Source organism: Chanodichthys erythropterus, chromosome 15 (genome assembly GCF_024489055.1).
Source record: "Chanodichthys erythropterus isolate Z2021 chromosome 15, ASM2448905v1, whole genome shotgun sequence".
NCBI lineage: Eukaryota > Metazoa > Chordata > Actinopteri > Cypriniformes > Xenocyprididae > Chanodichthys > Chanodichthys erythropterus.
In genome coordinates this window covers 26,724,114-26,739,652 of record NC_090235.1, presented here as the reverse complement: position 1 = coordinate 26,739,652, position 15,539 = coordinate 26,724,114, and the positions used below count along the sequence as shown (strand labels likewise).

General features: G+C 36.2%; 1 protein-coding gene across 4 annotated transcripts in view; it reads left to right on the top strand.

Annotated features, from left to right (window-relative positions):
- The window catches only part of tpd52 (tumor protein D52), a 30,203-nt gene that overhangs the window by 4,483 nt on the left and 10,181 nt on the right, over window positions 1-15,539 (top strand). Inside the window, exon 1 of one of the 4 annotated variants that reach the window (XM_067361783.1) lies at window positions 8,625-9,550. The exons of 1 other annotated variant lie outside the window; for it this stretch is intronic. In XM_067361783.1, coding sequence (XP_067217884.1) covers window positions 9,424-9,550 — 127 coding nt within the window. In that variant the 5' untranslated portion in view covers window positions 8,625-9,423. Of the gene's footprint in view, window positions 1-8,624; window positions 9,551-15,539 lie in introns of those variants that run through there. 2 more of the 4 variants (XM_067361785.1, XM_067361782.1) reach the window with 2 other exon arrangements.

The following is a 15,539-nucleotide window of genomic DNA, read 5'->3' as shown; positions in this document are numbered from 1 at the left end:
CCTCTTTGCGATAAGAAAATCGTTACACTGGCACCAAATATCAATATTTGAAAAAATATTTTTTCACGTTTAAGTCCAAAGTCTGGAAAACCTGCATTTAAACCTTTTCACAGGCATTTTATTTTCATAGTTAGACAGATACTGTGATGTATCATTACGATTAGGCTATATATTGATTTTTTGCAGAATTGTTCGTGAATTATCGAATTATCAGAATTATCGTGATATTATTGGTATTGTGAGCCGTGTATCGTATCGTACCCTGTGATTCCCAGCCCATAGTTAGTTCACCCAAAAATTATAATTCTGTCATTAATTACTCACCCTCATGTCTTTCCAAACCCGTAAGATCTTCGTTCGTCTTCGGAATACAAAATCTATGAGCTTTCTGGCCTCTAAAAGACTGCAATATTATTACCACTTTCAAGTCCCAGAAAGGTAGTAAAGACATTGTTAAATCAGTCAATGTGACTAGGTTTAAACTTAATGTTGCAAAGCGACAAGAATACTTTTTGTGCACAAAAAAAAAAAAAAAAACTTTGAATATTGAACAATTTCTAGTTTATGTACAAAAAGCTCACCTGAAAATTGTCATTATTGAAGACTGGAATACACTACATGTCTTCCCTCTGTCAAACACACAAAAAATCTTTATATTACAAAATGTTCTGGTTGTTCTTTTCCATGATGGACTAATGCTGTTGATTGTTGAGGTCTTAAAAATGAAAAAGCCCCTTCCTTATCTGTGTCCATATGACATGTGCACTGTATTCCAAGTCTTTTGGAGCCTTGATATGATAGCTATGTTGGAGAAACAGACCAACATGTACAAAAATAGACCCACATTTAGAAAACAACCAAAACTAAAGATTTTAGTTTTTGATTTGTTCCTCATTCAAAGCTATTATTATATTGTAAGTTTGTTACTTGGCCTAAAATTGTGCCTTTTTGGAGCTTGACAGCCACTTTCACTGTAGAAAGAACATCCTTCTTTTGTGTTTCATGTCAGTCATACAGTAACAGTCGGGTTTACGCCCCCAATATTTGCATATGCCAGCCCATGATCGAGGCATTACACAAGGGCAGAACGTCTGGATGTGCACAGCTGAATCATCAGACTAGGAAAGCAAGCAAGAACAATAGCAAAAAATGGCAGATGGAGCAATAATAACTGACATGATTCATGATAACATGATATTTTTAGTGATATTTGTGAATTGCCTTTCTAAATGTTTCGTTAGCATGTTGCTAATGTACTGTTAAATGTGGTTAAAGTTACCATCGTTTCTTACTGTATTCACAGAGACGAGCCGTCGCTATTTTCATTATTAAACACTTGCAGTCTGTATAATGCACAAACACAACTTCATTCTTTATAAATCTCTCCAACAGTGTAGCATTAGCCGTTAGCCACAGAGCATAGCCTCAAACTCATTCAGAATCAATGTAAACATCAAAATAAACACTATACTTACGCGATTAGACATGCTGCATGACGAACACTTTGTAAAGATCCATTTTGAGGGTTATATTAGGTGTGTGAACTTTTTTTTATGTTGTTTAAGGCAAGCGTGAGCTTTTGGGGCATGGAGCACGAGAATTAAAGGGCCACACACCCTGAATTGGCTCATTTTTTAATTATGCCCCAAAATAGGCAGTTAAAATAAATGAATAAAAAAAAATCTATGGGGTATTTTGAGCTGAAACTTCACAGACACATTCAGGGGAAACCTTAGACTTATATTACATCTTTTAAAAAAAAGTTCTAGGGCACCTTTAACATTAATTGTAAAATGTGTTGTGTTGTGCTTGTAATACGAAAAAACTCACTAATCACCCAATTCTTTGGTGCAATAACACACATTTATTTCACTGATATACTGTTATCTGTTCAAGATCGTCCCTTTGATCACATTTTTGTTTGACATAGTTTGATTGTAGCAGTAGAGCATCTTTCTCACCGTTTCCAAAAGTAATTAAATCAGCAAAAGCTTCTTTTTCATGTCATAAAACTGAATTACAGTTTTGTCCTTATTTCAAAGGTGTCATTTGTCTTATTTATTGTATTTTTCATATAACTGAGAGTTTTGGCCTAATAAAGGTGTGGACTAACATTGCACTGAGGGGAGAAACTTAAGGCCTCGCTGTGATCCTCCATCCCTCTGAACTGAGCCTCTCTTGGTCATGTGATCACACAGATAATTTTGAACAGCCAACCTTAAGATTGTGTATTTTTGACAGTAACGTGTTTAGCTAAAATTTCCTTCATTTTCTTATTAGGCATACTTTTGTTAATTCTTACATTCTTTGAAGAAATAAAGTTGCTATTTTCTACCACCCTATAGCCTGCTAAACCTTCTCCATTTCCTGCCCATTATTCCCATGCGTATATGTTTGTCCAGGCTGCTAGAGTCGCACTCTGTCCCATGATTCTCGTTTGTTTCAATCACGGGACGCAATGCGCTTGGAATAACCCAGTAATTGATTAGAAGCTGTGGTTTATTAGGTGCTTCAAATGTCCTCTTTGTTTCTTTACTGGGGTGTTTATGTTTTTGAGCTCTCTGAGTTTAAATGAGTTTAAAAGTCATACGAGATCCAGTTGACAAGGGTTCCTGATGTTGAAGAGGCACGAGCCCATTGAAAGGCTTGTCCAACTCAATATGAGGTCATGGGATTCCATGTACATCCTATTATTGGCATTGTGAAGATCACAGACACTTCATGTGGGGTCATGGGAATGTTACTGGGCAACTAGTTACATTGTGTTGTTTAACAAAGAGTTTAGTCTAAATTAAATGTGTGATTATTGCTTATTTCCTCTTTTAAATAATACTACTTGTCCGTTTCGTAAATGGGAAGTAAGTCCAGCATCTCCCTTCATTGAATCTCTCTGTTCTATTACCACAGTTTGTTGTATTTTGTCATAGACAGGCACTCCTAACATTGAGGTTACCACATTACTGTAGGGGCTTGTCACATGATCTGAAATGCTCCCACAATGCACCAGGCCCCTGTAAAATACATTAAAAAAGTCTTTGTCTGAACTTGCCAACATGTGCTGAAGTGTTAATGAAAATTATTTGTATTTAGTTTTTTGTGAAAGTGATTTGGCATCTAAAGGAACATAAATTACATTTTGCCAATGGTTGCAGATTGCATTCAAGTCTCTGTTTGAACATCTGCAGGCTTTTGTTGTGCAATGTAGTCTGGATGGAAGCCAACAAGGACTTTAGTGAAAGGCAAATATCCGGGTACTAACCTGCACACAGTAGTGCGGAGGCGTCAAGGTTCTGTCGTCCTAGACGTGAGAGGTGAATGTGTTTGGGTGTTAATTGACACGCAAACGCATATAAGCGCACGTGTGTTTGTCACTGCTTGGCTCTTGTACGCCCATATGAATACAACTGAATAGAGTCTCTGTGACTCTCATTATATCCTGATTCTTTGTGTCTCTGTCTGACTGTTCTTGCTGATCTCTAGCCGACCCATCCCACGTAAGACAGCTACTGTAGTCTGGCACGACTGGTAGTGATGTGTAATTTCAGCTCCTCAGGGGCAGAGCTGAATAGAGGGTGTGTCATACATAGCATGTGTGTATTTTAAAACCAGAGGAAATGAAAACTGGACTGGAAACGAAGGGTGTTGTGCTTGTGTCAGGTGTTTCCGCACCACAAGTGGCACCAAATGGAATTCCAATGATTCTGTTGGCAATATTATGATTATTGTGATGATTTTAGCATGCTGTTTATTTGACTATAATGTCTTGTGATTTTGTCAGTGTTGATTTAATAGCATCTCTGATTTAAACTTAAGAGTTGCGTTATTGGTTGAGCCTGTGTTGCTATATCAAGCTGTTTAAACAAACAGAGCCATGTAGTAGTGTTTACACATGTAGGCATGTGCTGGCAATAAATATTTACTTATTACAATATTTACGACAACAATAAACATTTTTACATCAATATTATTTATTATTATTATAGTAAAATATTTAAAGTAAACATATTTTATTTATTTTGTTTTATTTTTAGTCACCATGAAATTAAAATCGACAATTATTTTTTTAATGGAATTTTGTAGTGATTTATTTTAAATTTATTTTTATGTGGATATATATTTTTTTCAATTCATGTGCCCTTGTCATCTTTAAAGATGCCGTAGAACGTCTTTTTATAAGTCTTAAGGTGTCCCCTGAATGTGTCTGTGAAGTTTCAGCTCAAAATACCCCATAGATTTTTTTTTTATTTATTTATTTTTTTAATTGCCTCTTTTGGGGCATCATTAAATATGCGCCGATTCAGGTTGCGTGGCCCCTTTAAATCTCATGCTTCCCTCCCCCGGAGCTCGCGACTGCCTTAACCAGCATAAACAAAGTTCACACAGCTAATATAACCCTCAAAATGGATCTTTACAAAGTGTTCGTCATGCAACATGTCTAATCGCGTAAGTATGGTATTTATTTGGATGTTTACATTTGATTCTGACTGAGTTTGATAATATACTCCGTGGCTAAAGCTAACATTACAGACTGTTGGAGTGATTTATAAAGAATGAAGTTGTGTTTATGAATTATACAGACTGCAAGTGTTTAATGAAAATAACAACGGCTCTTGTCTCCGTGAATACAGTAAGAAACGATGGTAACTTTAACCACATTTAACAGTACATTAGCAACATGCTAATGAAACATTTAGAAAGGCAATTTACAAATATCACTAAAAATATCATGATATCATGGATCATGTCAGTTATTATTGCTCCATCTGCCATTTTTTGCCGTTTTTTTCACCAGTGCAAGGGTGGGACAATAATCTGTCCTCTCTAACAATCTGTCGCTCACATGAGATTGCAGCAGTTAGCAAACAACAACGATCAAATGATCCTATTAGGCATGTGACGGTATCAAATTTTCATGTTGCGATTAATTGATGAAGCTTTTATCACGGTATACGGCATTATCACGGTATTAAAATAAGTTGCAAAACCATTTTTGTCATAGTTTAACAGGTTTAAGAACTCTTTTTGTAATAAAACAAAAACAACTCTGAAATTTTCAAACAGATTAAAATGCAAAAGAATTAGGCTATAAAGAACAACAGATAACACTTTACTCTATTTAATGCATTAACTAAGATTGAGCAATAGCTATATTTGTTACAGAAAGTGTTATTTTTTGTTAATGTTAGTTTAGAAACACAACTGATCATTGTTAGTTTTATCTCAGGTCCATTAAAGAAGTTATTTTGATTTTAGTAATGTTATTAAATAGTAACTAAGAAATTAACATAAATTAATAATAATTAATATTTTATAAGTATTTTTATTGTCAGTTTAGTGATAATGAATTAACATGTTAACTAATGAAGCTGTAAGTTTTACTGAACAATAACAAATAATCAGAACATTTCTAATCATTAGGGCATGTTGTAGTCCAGATTTAAATATAAAAATGTTTAGGTTTGAAAATAAATATCCTTTTAAGTCTTTTGTAAGTATTCAGTATTTGGTGCTGTGATGAACAACACTGAGATTACAAAAAAAATGAATGGCTGTTTGAAGCATTTTAAAAACTTCACTAGCGCAGTTACTTGCACGGTTTCCGTGGTAACCGCTGCACGCTGCTGTTCCATCAGCGCTCACTGCTGTCAGAGAGTGAACGCGCACTTTCATTCAGCTCGTCCCCTTCACTGGTTCCGCCATGTGCTTCTCGTGCACTTTGGGATTGTTTACATCTGAGCGCGAGTCCTTTTGATGCAGAATACAGCGGTGTTGTGCATTTTATTCGATTGATGGGTAAAGTATTCTTAATTGCCTTATAAAAAATTAATAATTTGTAATAAATTATTATTTACGGTATTCTGAAGTGCCAACGATTACAATATTGTGCATATTCATTATCGTGATTTATCGCATTACCGAATATCGGCACAAGTCTAGATCCTATCAATTCCCAATGGACAAAATCAAGTTCCTTCCTACATTTTTGTTTTTGTTTCTTGTTCGAGAAGCATTTCAATCGGATATACTTAAAGTCCCCCTGTAGTCAATAATTTTATCCCTTAAAACTTCTCTTTGATCACCAAAATGAAAAAAAAAAAATTCCTGTAAAAAAAAATTTCATTCCTTGAATGTAACTCTACACCCTTGCCTCATTTTATATATGCAGATCATTGAATATGCAAATTAGCCCCACCTCAACTTGCTCACGCCAACTCAGAGATCCACTCGGTCAACTTACTTCAGTAAACGCTGCACACTGATAACGCTTTTTACAACACTGGACTATAATTTTACAACACATAACAGTAATTAATATGATTAGTCTTTTGCTTGACTATGTTATCAAACAGCTAATAATGTGTTGCTAATGTTACACAAACCATGTTACCGTTCGCCATGTCAGAGTCAGTCAGCTGCCTTCTAACAATCTGTATCCTTAAACAACTCAGAACATCAGTGGAGAAAGGCAAATAGTTCATCATACACCCGTCATATTGCTAAATCTACACGATTCTTCATATCAACAGTTGACTTATATATCAACTGGTGTTGACTTATGAATTTGCACATGGCTTGCCTTAACGCATATTAAAAACACCACATAGACATAAAAACAACATTAAAAACTTGATTTTCACCACAGGAGGTTTTTAAGAAAGAAATGAGTACGAAAAGTTGGTCGCATTTTCTGGTTCATGACAACTTTATTAAAATAAAATGGGAATGGGTTTCCATGTGTTAAAATAAAATGTGTTTTCGATTAATTGGTTTGCAGATGTTGCTGGACATCTCTAGAACTAGTAACGAAGGAACGTTGAGTCACTTCATTGAAACACATTGAATTTTCTACAGTATTAGAGAGAGAGAGAGAGAGAGAGAGAGAGCGAGAGTAGGCTATTACCTGTGTCTGGTATATTGCATTACATTCATTCTTCAAGTCGATGTCCATAATATATTACATCCTTTATACAAGTCCGTTTGAATGTCCGCTGAGGTAAGCGATCTTTTGTATTTGTTCTTTTTTTTAGCTTTGGGAATTTTCCATCCATAACACCATAACACCACAGCGCTAAAACAACTTCCTTTGCAAAAGTTCCTTTCAATTTAAAAGTCTCTTGTGACTCACTTCTCCTGTAAAGTGTTGCCGCCATCTAATGGCGTATTAATGTAATGTTCACTCAATCCATATTACTTAATGGACATATTTATATAAAATAATATTTATTGAACAACTTATAAGCACAATTGTACAGTTCAGTCAAACATAAAGCACTAGTTATTAAAAAAAATAAATAAAAAATAGGTCACCATTTACGTTGGTATGTGGGTTTTACAAATATTTAACGAATGAAAAGGATTTTAAAGAGCTTGTGACAAAACCTCCTAACTCCATTGGATCCTCAAACTGTCAATCAAGCCTCATTAATCCGCCTCACCTCTGAATGAAGTGCGCACACAGTTTGGACATCTCTGTGCAATGCAAAGGTAAATAAAGATCTGATGTTTGAAAAAAAAAAAAAAGTAAAGCGTTTTCTTTACTCAAAAAAACATGTTTATAAAGTTTAATGTTTTACGTATTTGAAGCGGAGAATCTGATATGTCCCGTCTAGCTGTAGCCAATGTGCTATATAAGGATGTAACGTAACGTTTATTATCAAATTTAATATAGCACAATTCGACTTGCTCTAATAGGTATAAAATAATAGATTAATAAGACCAAAGATTGCCCGTTCTGTGTACTCAAATTGAATTATGTCTCGTGTTTAACCACTATAAGAGCCAGCGGCAAATCCCCGAGGCACTGGCCGAGATGAAGCTGTTCTCGGCGGTTACAGAAGCACTGAACGGCCGCTGACGCACTCGAGCTCGCATCTCCGAAAACGTCAAAACAAATTGTAAAATGGGCTCTGTTATTAGTTGGCTAGCACATTAATATTTTCACCCAAAAAAAAAAGGTTATAAGCCAGTTATTTTGCATTATCTTTTGCAGTAGTGTGTCAGTATGAAATATCAGTTTACATTTCCAAACATTCCTTTTGCCATTAATTGTAATAATCCAGTGAGATTTTTGTGTGCAGATGGAGTCTGACAACAGCAGCCAGTACACAGAGATCTGATCTCCCCATCATCGAGTCTGTCTGTGATTACATGAAAAAAAAAAATGAAATCCAAAAAAACACGGCAACGGCAACGTCTCCAAGATGCTTGAGGAAACCTACCTCTAAAGCTACAATACTGTGAAAAGTAAAGTGAAGATGCTTTCAAAAATAATGTTACACATTTTATTTATCAGTTAACTTCTATTAACTAAATCAAATCAATATTTGGTGTGACAACCCTTCGCATTTAAAACAGCTTTTGTCCTAGGTACACTTGCACATAATTTTTCAGGTAGCTTTGGAGGCAGGTTTCTTCAAGTGTTAAGGTTTCTTTTAGTCTATCCCAGTTTTTCCTGTTTCTTCATATAATCCCAGATGGACTCGATGATGGTGAGATCAGATCTCCCTGTAGAGCATACCAGCTGTTGTCATACTCATTGTGTATACATAAATCTCACTGGATTATTACAATTAATGCAAAAGAAATGTTTGGAAATGTAAACTGATATTTCCTACTGACACACTACAGCAAAAGATGTATGCCAATATTAACAAGAACTATACACATGCATGCTATTTCTGTTATGTTTTTTTAATTAATCATGATCTTCTATGGTTTGATTAGACCTATAAAATCTGCATTCCACAATATAATGCAGCATGGAAGGAATATGTTTGCAGTATAATTGTGCCGAAGACCCATGAGTGTGCGTTGGCCTTTAGGGATCAGCACTTCTATATGTCTTGCGCTTGGCTGAATCCATTTCAGTCTGTAATGGTTTGTGCAGCTGGTGTATATCCGAAACAGTGCGGAGGCCCTTTATAATGGATTAGAGCTGTAATCTGGGCCACCACAGATTACATCTTCTTTTCGTGGGCTTGCCCCAGAGTCATGTGACCAGGGGACAAATGGATCTTCATTTCCCATGGATGATAAGATAGATGGAGGGGGCTGAGCATGAGACAGCTGAGCACAGGAACAGCTAAAGATGATGGCGATTGCTTTTTTTCAGACCTTGAGAATCTGGCACTTTTACAGGATTGTCAACAATCCCTATAAGGACCGTTGAGATTACAGCTGGGAGTGTCGGCTCGTGACGGAATTAGATCGCTCTAGAGAGGTAACTTATTAACGTGCTGCCGTCGTTGTCTTGGGCCGGACATCATGTGAGCCAGCTGCTGCCCTGCTAGTGCTGCAGGATCCGCAAAACACACTTATACTCGCAACCGTAGCTAGCAGATAGGACAATCGGCACAGTGATCCTAACACACTCTGTCACATGAAATCACTTAGTGTCCAGGAAGCTTCCTGTTCATAGGCAGCATGGAGGAACCTGTCGAGGAGTACAAGTCTCCGTTCAACTTTGAGCAGGGAGTGAACACCAGCTACCTCTACCTGTCACCCAAAGAGAATTTCACTCCCCCTGGCTCACCTGTACCATCGCTCAGAGGTAACTGTATTTGTTCAGGTGCTGAGTGGATGTGTGTGTGTTTAGGTGTGGAATGGTGTTTGTTAGTGTAACAAGCAGTGTGACGGAGATAGAGACAAAGAATGTTATTGAAAGTACGGGAGAACCCTCTCCCTGTCAGTTGCTGATGTTTCAGAGAGGCTCAGCCATCAGGAGCAGATGCTGTTCAAGTGGGCGTCCCAAACACCAGGCTAGTGCAGACTCAGAAAGTGCCATCTCTACTAGCCCTCCTCTCTATTATGAGGTCCACATATAATTGTAGTAATATGTTTGTGCCTAAAACACATTTTAGTCATATTTTAGTTTTCCATGCCATTTTAAATCTCTTTGGCTGTTTGAATTCAGGGGGGTATTCCAGAAAGCAGGTTATGTGACATACCTGGGTATGTTTAAGCGTAAGTAAGTGGATAACCTCAACTTTCGGTTCCAAAAATGTTAGTAGCCATATCAACTTACTCTTTGAACATAACCTGTTATTATTCAGATGCGTGTTATATAATTAATTAATAGAGTTATTTTAATGTGATTAAATTTGTTATAGTAATATTGCTATAGTAATATTGCTATAATCAAAAATACATATGTGATATTTTATTAAATAATTTGCATCAAACAAACAATATAATTCTTATTTTCAGTGAATAAAGATTACTTATTAAAAGAAAAGATTGAAAAAATTATTGCACAACCACCGAATAGGTGGCGATGTGCACTAAGTAGGTTATGTAAACCGGCATTAAACAAAAGGAGGAAGTAGAATGGCACGCTTTTTCTTAGCGTCTGTTTCCATGGTGAATCATCGATTCGTTGCTATGTTGAGAATGTCCAGGAACAGCACACATAATAGTCAGTTCTTCTGGTGCTTAAGATTAAGGGTTAGGTATCTATCTTGCTTTCTCCTTATTACCTTGCCAAGACTGGGTGGGCCAAGTTTCTGATCACTCAGTAGGCATCACTGATGTGTAAATTTGGACATTTATGTGCAGATTTTGTTTCAATAAATGGTCTTTTTGCACTGAGGAAGTTTTGAGTTCTGAAAATACAGTATGTTGTACAGATATTCAAAATCTGTATTTTTATTTTATTTTTTTCATATTATGGCAGATAGATAAATGACCAATATTAAAATTTATATTCTGTTTTGTCTAAATGAATTTCAACACTAAAAAGCTGAAAACCTAACATAAGATAAACAATATTCCAGATGTATACAGACTTTTTCGTCATAACTATTAACAAAGAAAAATGGCTATATAATTGTTTGATATTACAATGGGTGTTTAGTGTTTACAGAGAGATTACTTCAACTAGTTAGCATGGACTAGCATCTTAACATCCTACTACAATACAGATAGAGCTCCATACTACTGTAATAATAAAAACACAGAAGAAAAAAGTTTTTGTATGTTGTAAACTCCCACATTAGCCGAGCACAAATGTGAATACCTTATAATGCATCAGACTTTGTAAACAAAAGTCATGCTCCATCCTTGATCATTACTCCAAGCTGCACTAAAGGGTTAGTTCACCCAAAAATGAAAATTCTGTCATTTATTAATTGCCCTCAAGCCGTTCCACACCCGTAAGACCTTCGGTAATCTTCAAAACACAAATTAAGATATTTTAGTTGAAATCCGATAGCTTCGTCAGGCCTCGATAGGGAGCAATGACACTTCCTCTCTCAAGATCCATAAAGGTACTAAAAACACATGTAAATCACTTCATGTGAGTACAGTGGTTCAATATTAATATTATAAAGCGACAAGAACATTTTTGGATACATATTAATTTGTGTTCTCAAGATTAACCAAGGTCTTACGGGTGTGGAACGGCATGAGGGTAAGTAATAAATTACAGAATTTTCATTTTTGGGTGAACTAACCCTTTAATCGACACATGATTAGACAATATTGGACCCACAGCTGAATAGCAGAACTACAGAAACGTGACTGAGCCGGTTAGCAGGAGACAGACTAGGGTGTACATTACACAATGTAACATACAAAACTACGAATTTTGAACGATCACTAGAAAATATAAACATCAATTATTAATCATACTTACAGGTTGAGATTCAGAGGAGCAAGCTGGTCCAAATAAACTGGTCATTGATCCATATTTTAAGACAAAGCTTTCTGTAAATCCTGCATTAAACTGCTGTGTTATTGTTGAAAAAATTTATTTTCCCTGGTGTCTGCATGCCGCATATAGGCGGGTAATATGCTAATGTTTCGTTGTGACGTCACACAAAGCGGCTTGGGATTCCTTTTACAAACGACTCGTTTAATTGACTCAGAGTCGACTCTTACTTTTGAGAGACAATAACTTTATATACGGTGCACTTTCAGATTTAAAACTTTGCAGGATGTTTTCCTTCACTTAGAGCTATGTTACACACTACATGAAAGGTAATTTTCCAAAAATTCATAATGAGGAACTTTAAAGATTTAGTTTTTAACGATTAACTTTAAGTGATTGTTCAGTGATGGTAAAGGTAATCTAAATGTAAAAATCTAAAATGAAAATAGCATGAAAAATTAAATATACAATAATCTTCCTATATGGATTAATAATAAAAAAAAACTCTAGTATGGACTGATAACTGATGTTACTGTTATACTGGGCATCCCTGTATGTTTTCATATTACATCAAACAAATTTATTAAAAAATTAAAATTGATATGGTCCTTTTAAAGAAACAGAACTGCAATGCAGGGCCCTTTAACAAACCTTGATTGAATTAACAAGACAACAGGTCTGAACTGGCACATACTCTTAATCGTTCCGTCCAGTAAAACTGTATCTATAAATTTTTCCATCCCCAGCAGTGTTACTATAATGCAGTTAAGATGTTAATCACTAAATGGAAGAGCAGTGAGCTCGGTTAACAAATTACAAGTGTGTTTACACAGGGCCCTCAATCTCATTATACAGAGTTCAATGATCAAGCCTGTGAACCATCATGGTACAACAGGATTGGAAATAGTTATTTTTATGTGGTGATTCGTGAGATGGCGGCCATTCGTAATCTTGTTATTGTGTATCTGGAAATCTACGTGTGGAGAAATCAATTCAACTAGAGGACAGATGTTGATGTTGAGTCACAAATGTATCAACAGGAATTGTGACAGTAAAGCTGGTGATGAAATCAGGGATGTCTGAACAAATCTGATGTGTTTTCATCACAGCTCGTCTTAGGGGTTGGAAAGAATTGAACTACTTTCTTTTTAACGTCAATGTTGATTTTTATTTATTTGTTTTCCGACCACCTCAAATTTTAAGCCAATATGTCACATGAATTTACAAAAGTTATTTCTAACATTAAAAAACAGATTCTGAAACGATAAAAGAAAATGTTTAATTTGTTAAAATAAATGATATGGTCTTGAAAAAGTGTGTGTGAGAGTGTATGTATGATAGGATATTGCTTCTCGGTTTTGCAAAGAATGAGCCACAGACACAGATGTTGTTTGCATTGAACCTGTTTATACTGCAAAACAACTCCCTATAGATGAACCTTGATTTCATCCCTGCTTAAGTTCAGTATGAAGTTCAGGCATTGGTTATAGTCAGAATTACCATGCAAGTGATGTCATGTGAGTCCTCCTGTAAACCATTCAACTGTTTCAAACGACCGTTGAACTTGGAGGACACTGTCAATATTCATTTCCCATGATGAATGAATGTGACTCCGGTTTCAGTGCGCTAGTGTGTAACTTGGAGCGTACTATAACATTCAGCAGATGTAGTTTAAAAATAAGTGTGTTTTGAGAGATAATGGTGTATCAAATAGACATTGTGAAAGTGAACATAGAAGGTGGGAAACACTTTAATTTATTCAAACTGCTAATTACTGCTACTAATTTTGGAACATTCACCTTCCCACATAGCCAAAACTCTGTTCATATTAGTAAGAAACTAACCAGTTCGCATTTTTTTTCCTCACTTTTCTCAAGCTCCTCACTTTTGTTGCTAATTACCTTTGTAGTAAGTTAAAGTGGGAGGCCAGCCTACCAGTTTTTCCAGAAATACCAAACAAGCTGCTTACAAATGAGTTGCACACCTTCCTCATGTGATGCAACTTTAAATGCAGCAAGTTTCTTCCTCAAAACAAGTTTTGAACCTCCCAGCTGCAAGCTGAAACCTGAATCTCAGATTTGACCTTTATTGAATGTCCATCCATTGAGCTTTTATAATTATTATTATTATAATTATTTATTCATTTATTTTATTTTATTTTTTTGCTAACTAACACAGAAAAGGCTGATTCTGTCAAAGCTTTCGGATCAGTGTTTAACAAAGTGAATGGTCTTATCAGGTTATTCTGTTAATCCAATAATCGTGGGAAGCACAAAAACACTGATTTGACTAAATGAGAACAAGGACATCAGCTGATAACATTACAGTGTACTATACAGTGCAGTGCAGATCTGTTCATTCAGGGCTGTCATATTCTCGTTAGTTTGATTGACACTGCTGAATTTCTTGCCTTTCTTACTAGTTATATCAGCCCACTGAAAGGTGTCATCCAGGAGTTGTATTATTAGGGCCCAAGCGAAAATTCGCGCAGGGCCCTCTTGTTCTTCTAAGGATTATTATTTTTTTTTTTTTTTTATTTTATTTTTTTTTTTCCGTCTTCCGGGGCTTTTTGGGGGCCTTAACATGCACAAAAACTCTTGAAAATTGGCACACACATTGGAATCCGCGGCCATTAGGACGCCGGAGAGGCTGGTACCCGGGCGTGGCAGGGGGGCTCGACAGCGCCCCCTTGAAAAAAGTCTGAAAATTTGGTCCATATATTAAACATGCTTGCACGTATTAGTATGAAACTCGGTACACATATAGACCTCATCGGGCCGAACAACTTTCGCGCTCTAAGTTAATCGCCACGCCAACAGGAAGTCAGCTATTAAGGGTTGTTTGAAAAACGCATGCTCTGGAATTTGATATACTCCTCCTAGACGATTAATCCGATCGCCACCAAACTCGGTCAGCATGAAGTCAAGACACTGATGATTAAAAATTGCCAGGGGATTTTTGATATCTCGAACGGTTTGGCCGTGGCGAGGCAACAAATTTATGGCGAGAAAAAAGGAAACAGGAAATGTGTTATAACGTCTTAATACATATATTGATCTTTATGAAACTTCACGAGTGTGTTCGTTATAGGAGTCTGATCACATGGATGTGACTATTGTGAGTCAAAGTTATAGCGCCACCAACTGGCAGCAGGAAGTGTATCACTTTTTGAAATGTTTTGAGATCACCCTCTTATTTTTACCTGATTTGCTTCAAACTTCATCAGTGTAATGTCAATACACAGCAGATGTAGACCTATGACAGGATTTTTGATATTTGAAATATTGTTGCCATGGCAACAGGTCAAACTGTAATAATATTCTTGAGTGTTTTTGAGGCTCTTAACATGCTTCAAATTGCATGAAACTCGACACACACATCAATATTGTCAACCAGTAGACATGGACAAAGCCATAGAAATGGGCGTGGTGGAGGGGCTCAGTAGCGCCACCTTTTGACAAAAGTGGGGGGGTTAGTTTTTCCTACAGTCACCAAACTCGGTACACATATTATTCTCATCAAGCCGGACAATTTTCTAATTTACATTCATTAGCTCCGACCAACAGGAAGTCAGCTATTTTGGTTTGAATGTTAATTTTTTGAAAAAACAGGCTATGAATTTTATACTACTACTCCTACAGGGTTTATCCAATTTACACCAAGCTTTTTTTAACTTGTTGCGAACACATTGAAGTTGTTTAATTGCAAACGGATTTTGGATATCTCAAACGGTTTGGCCGTGGCGAGGCAACGAATTTATGGCGAGAAAAGGGAAACAGGAAATGTGTTATAACTTCTGCATACATTGATTGATGTTTATGAAACTTCAGGAGTGTGTTGGTTGTAGTAGTCTGATCACATGGATGTAACTATTGTGAGTCAAAGTTATAGC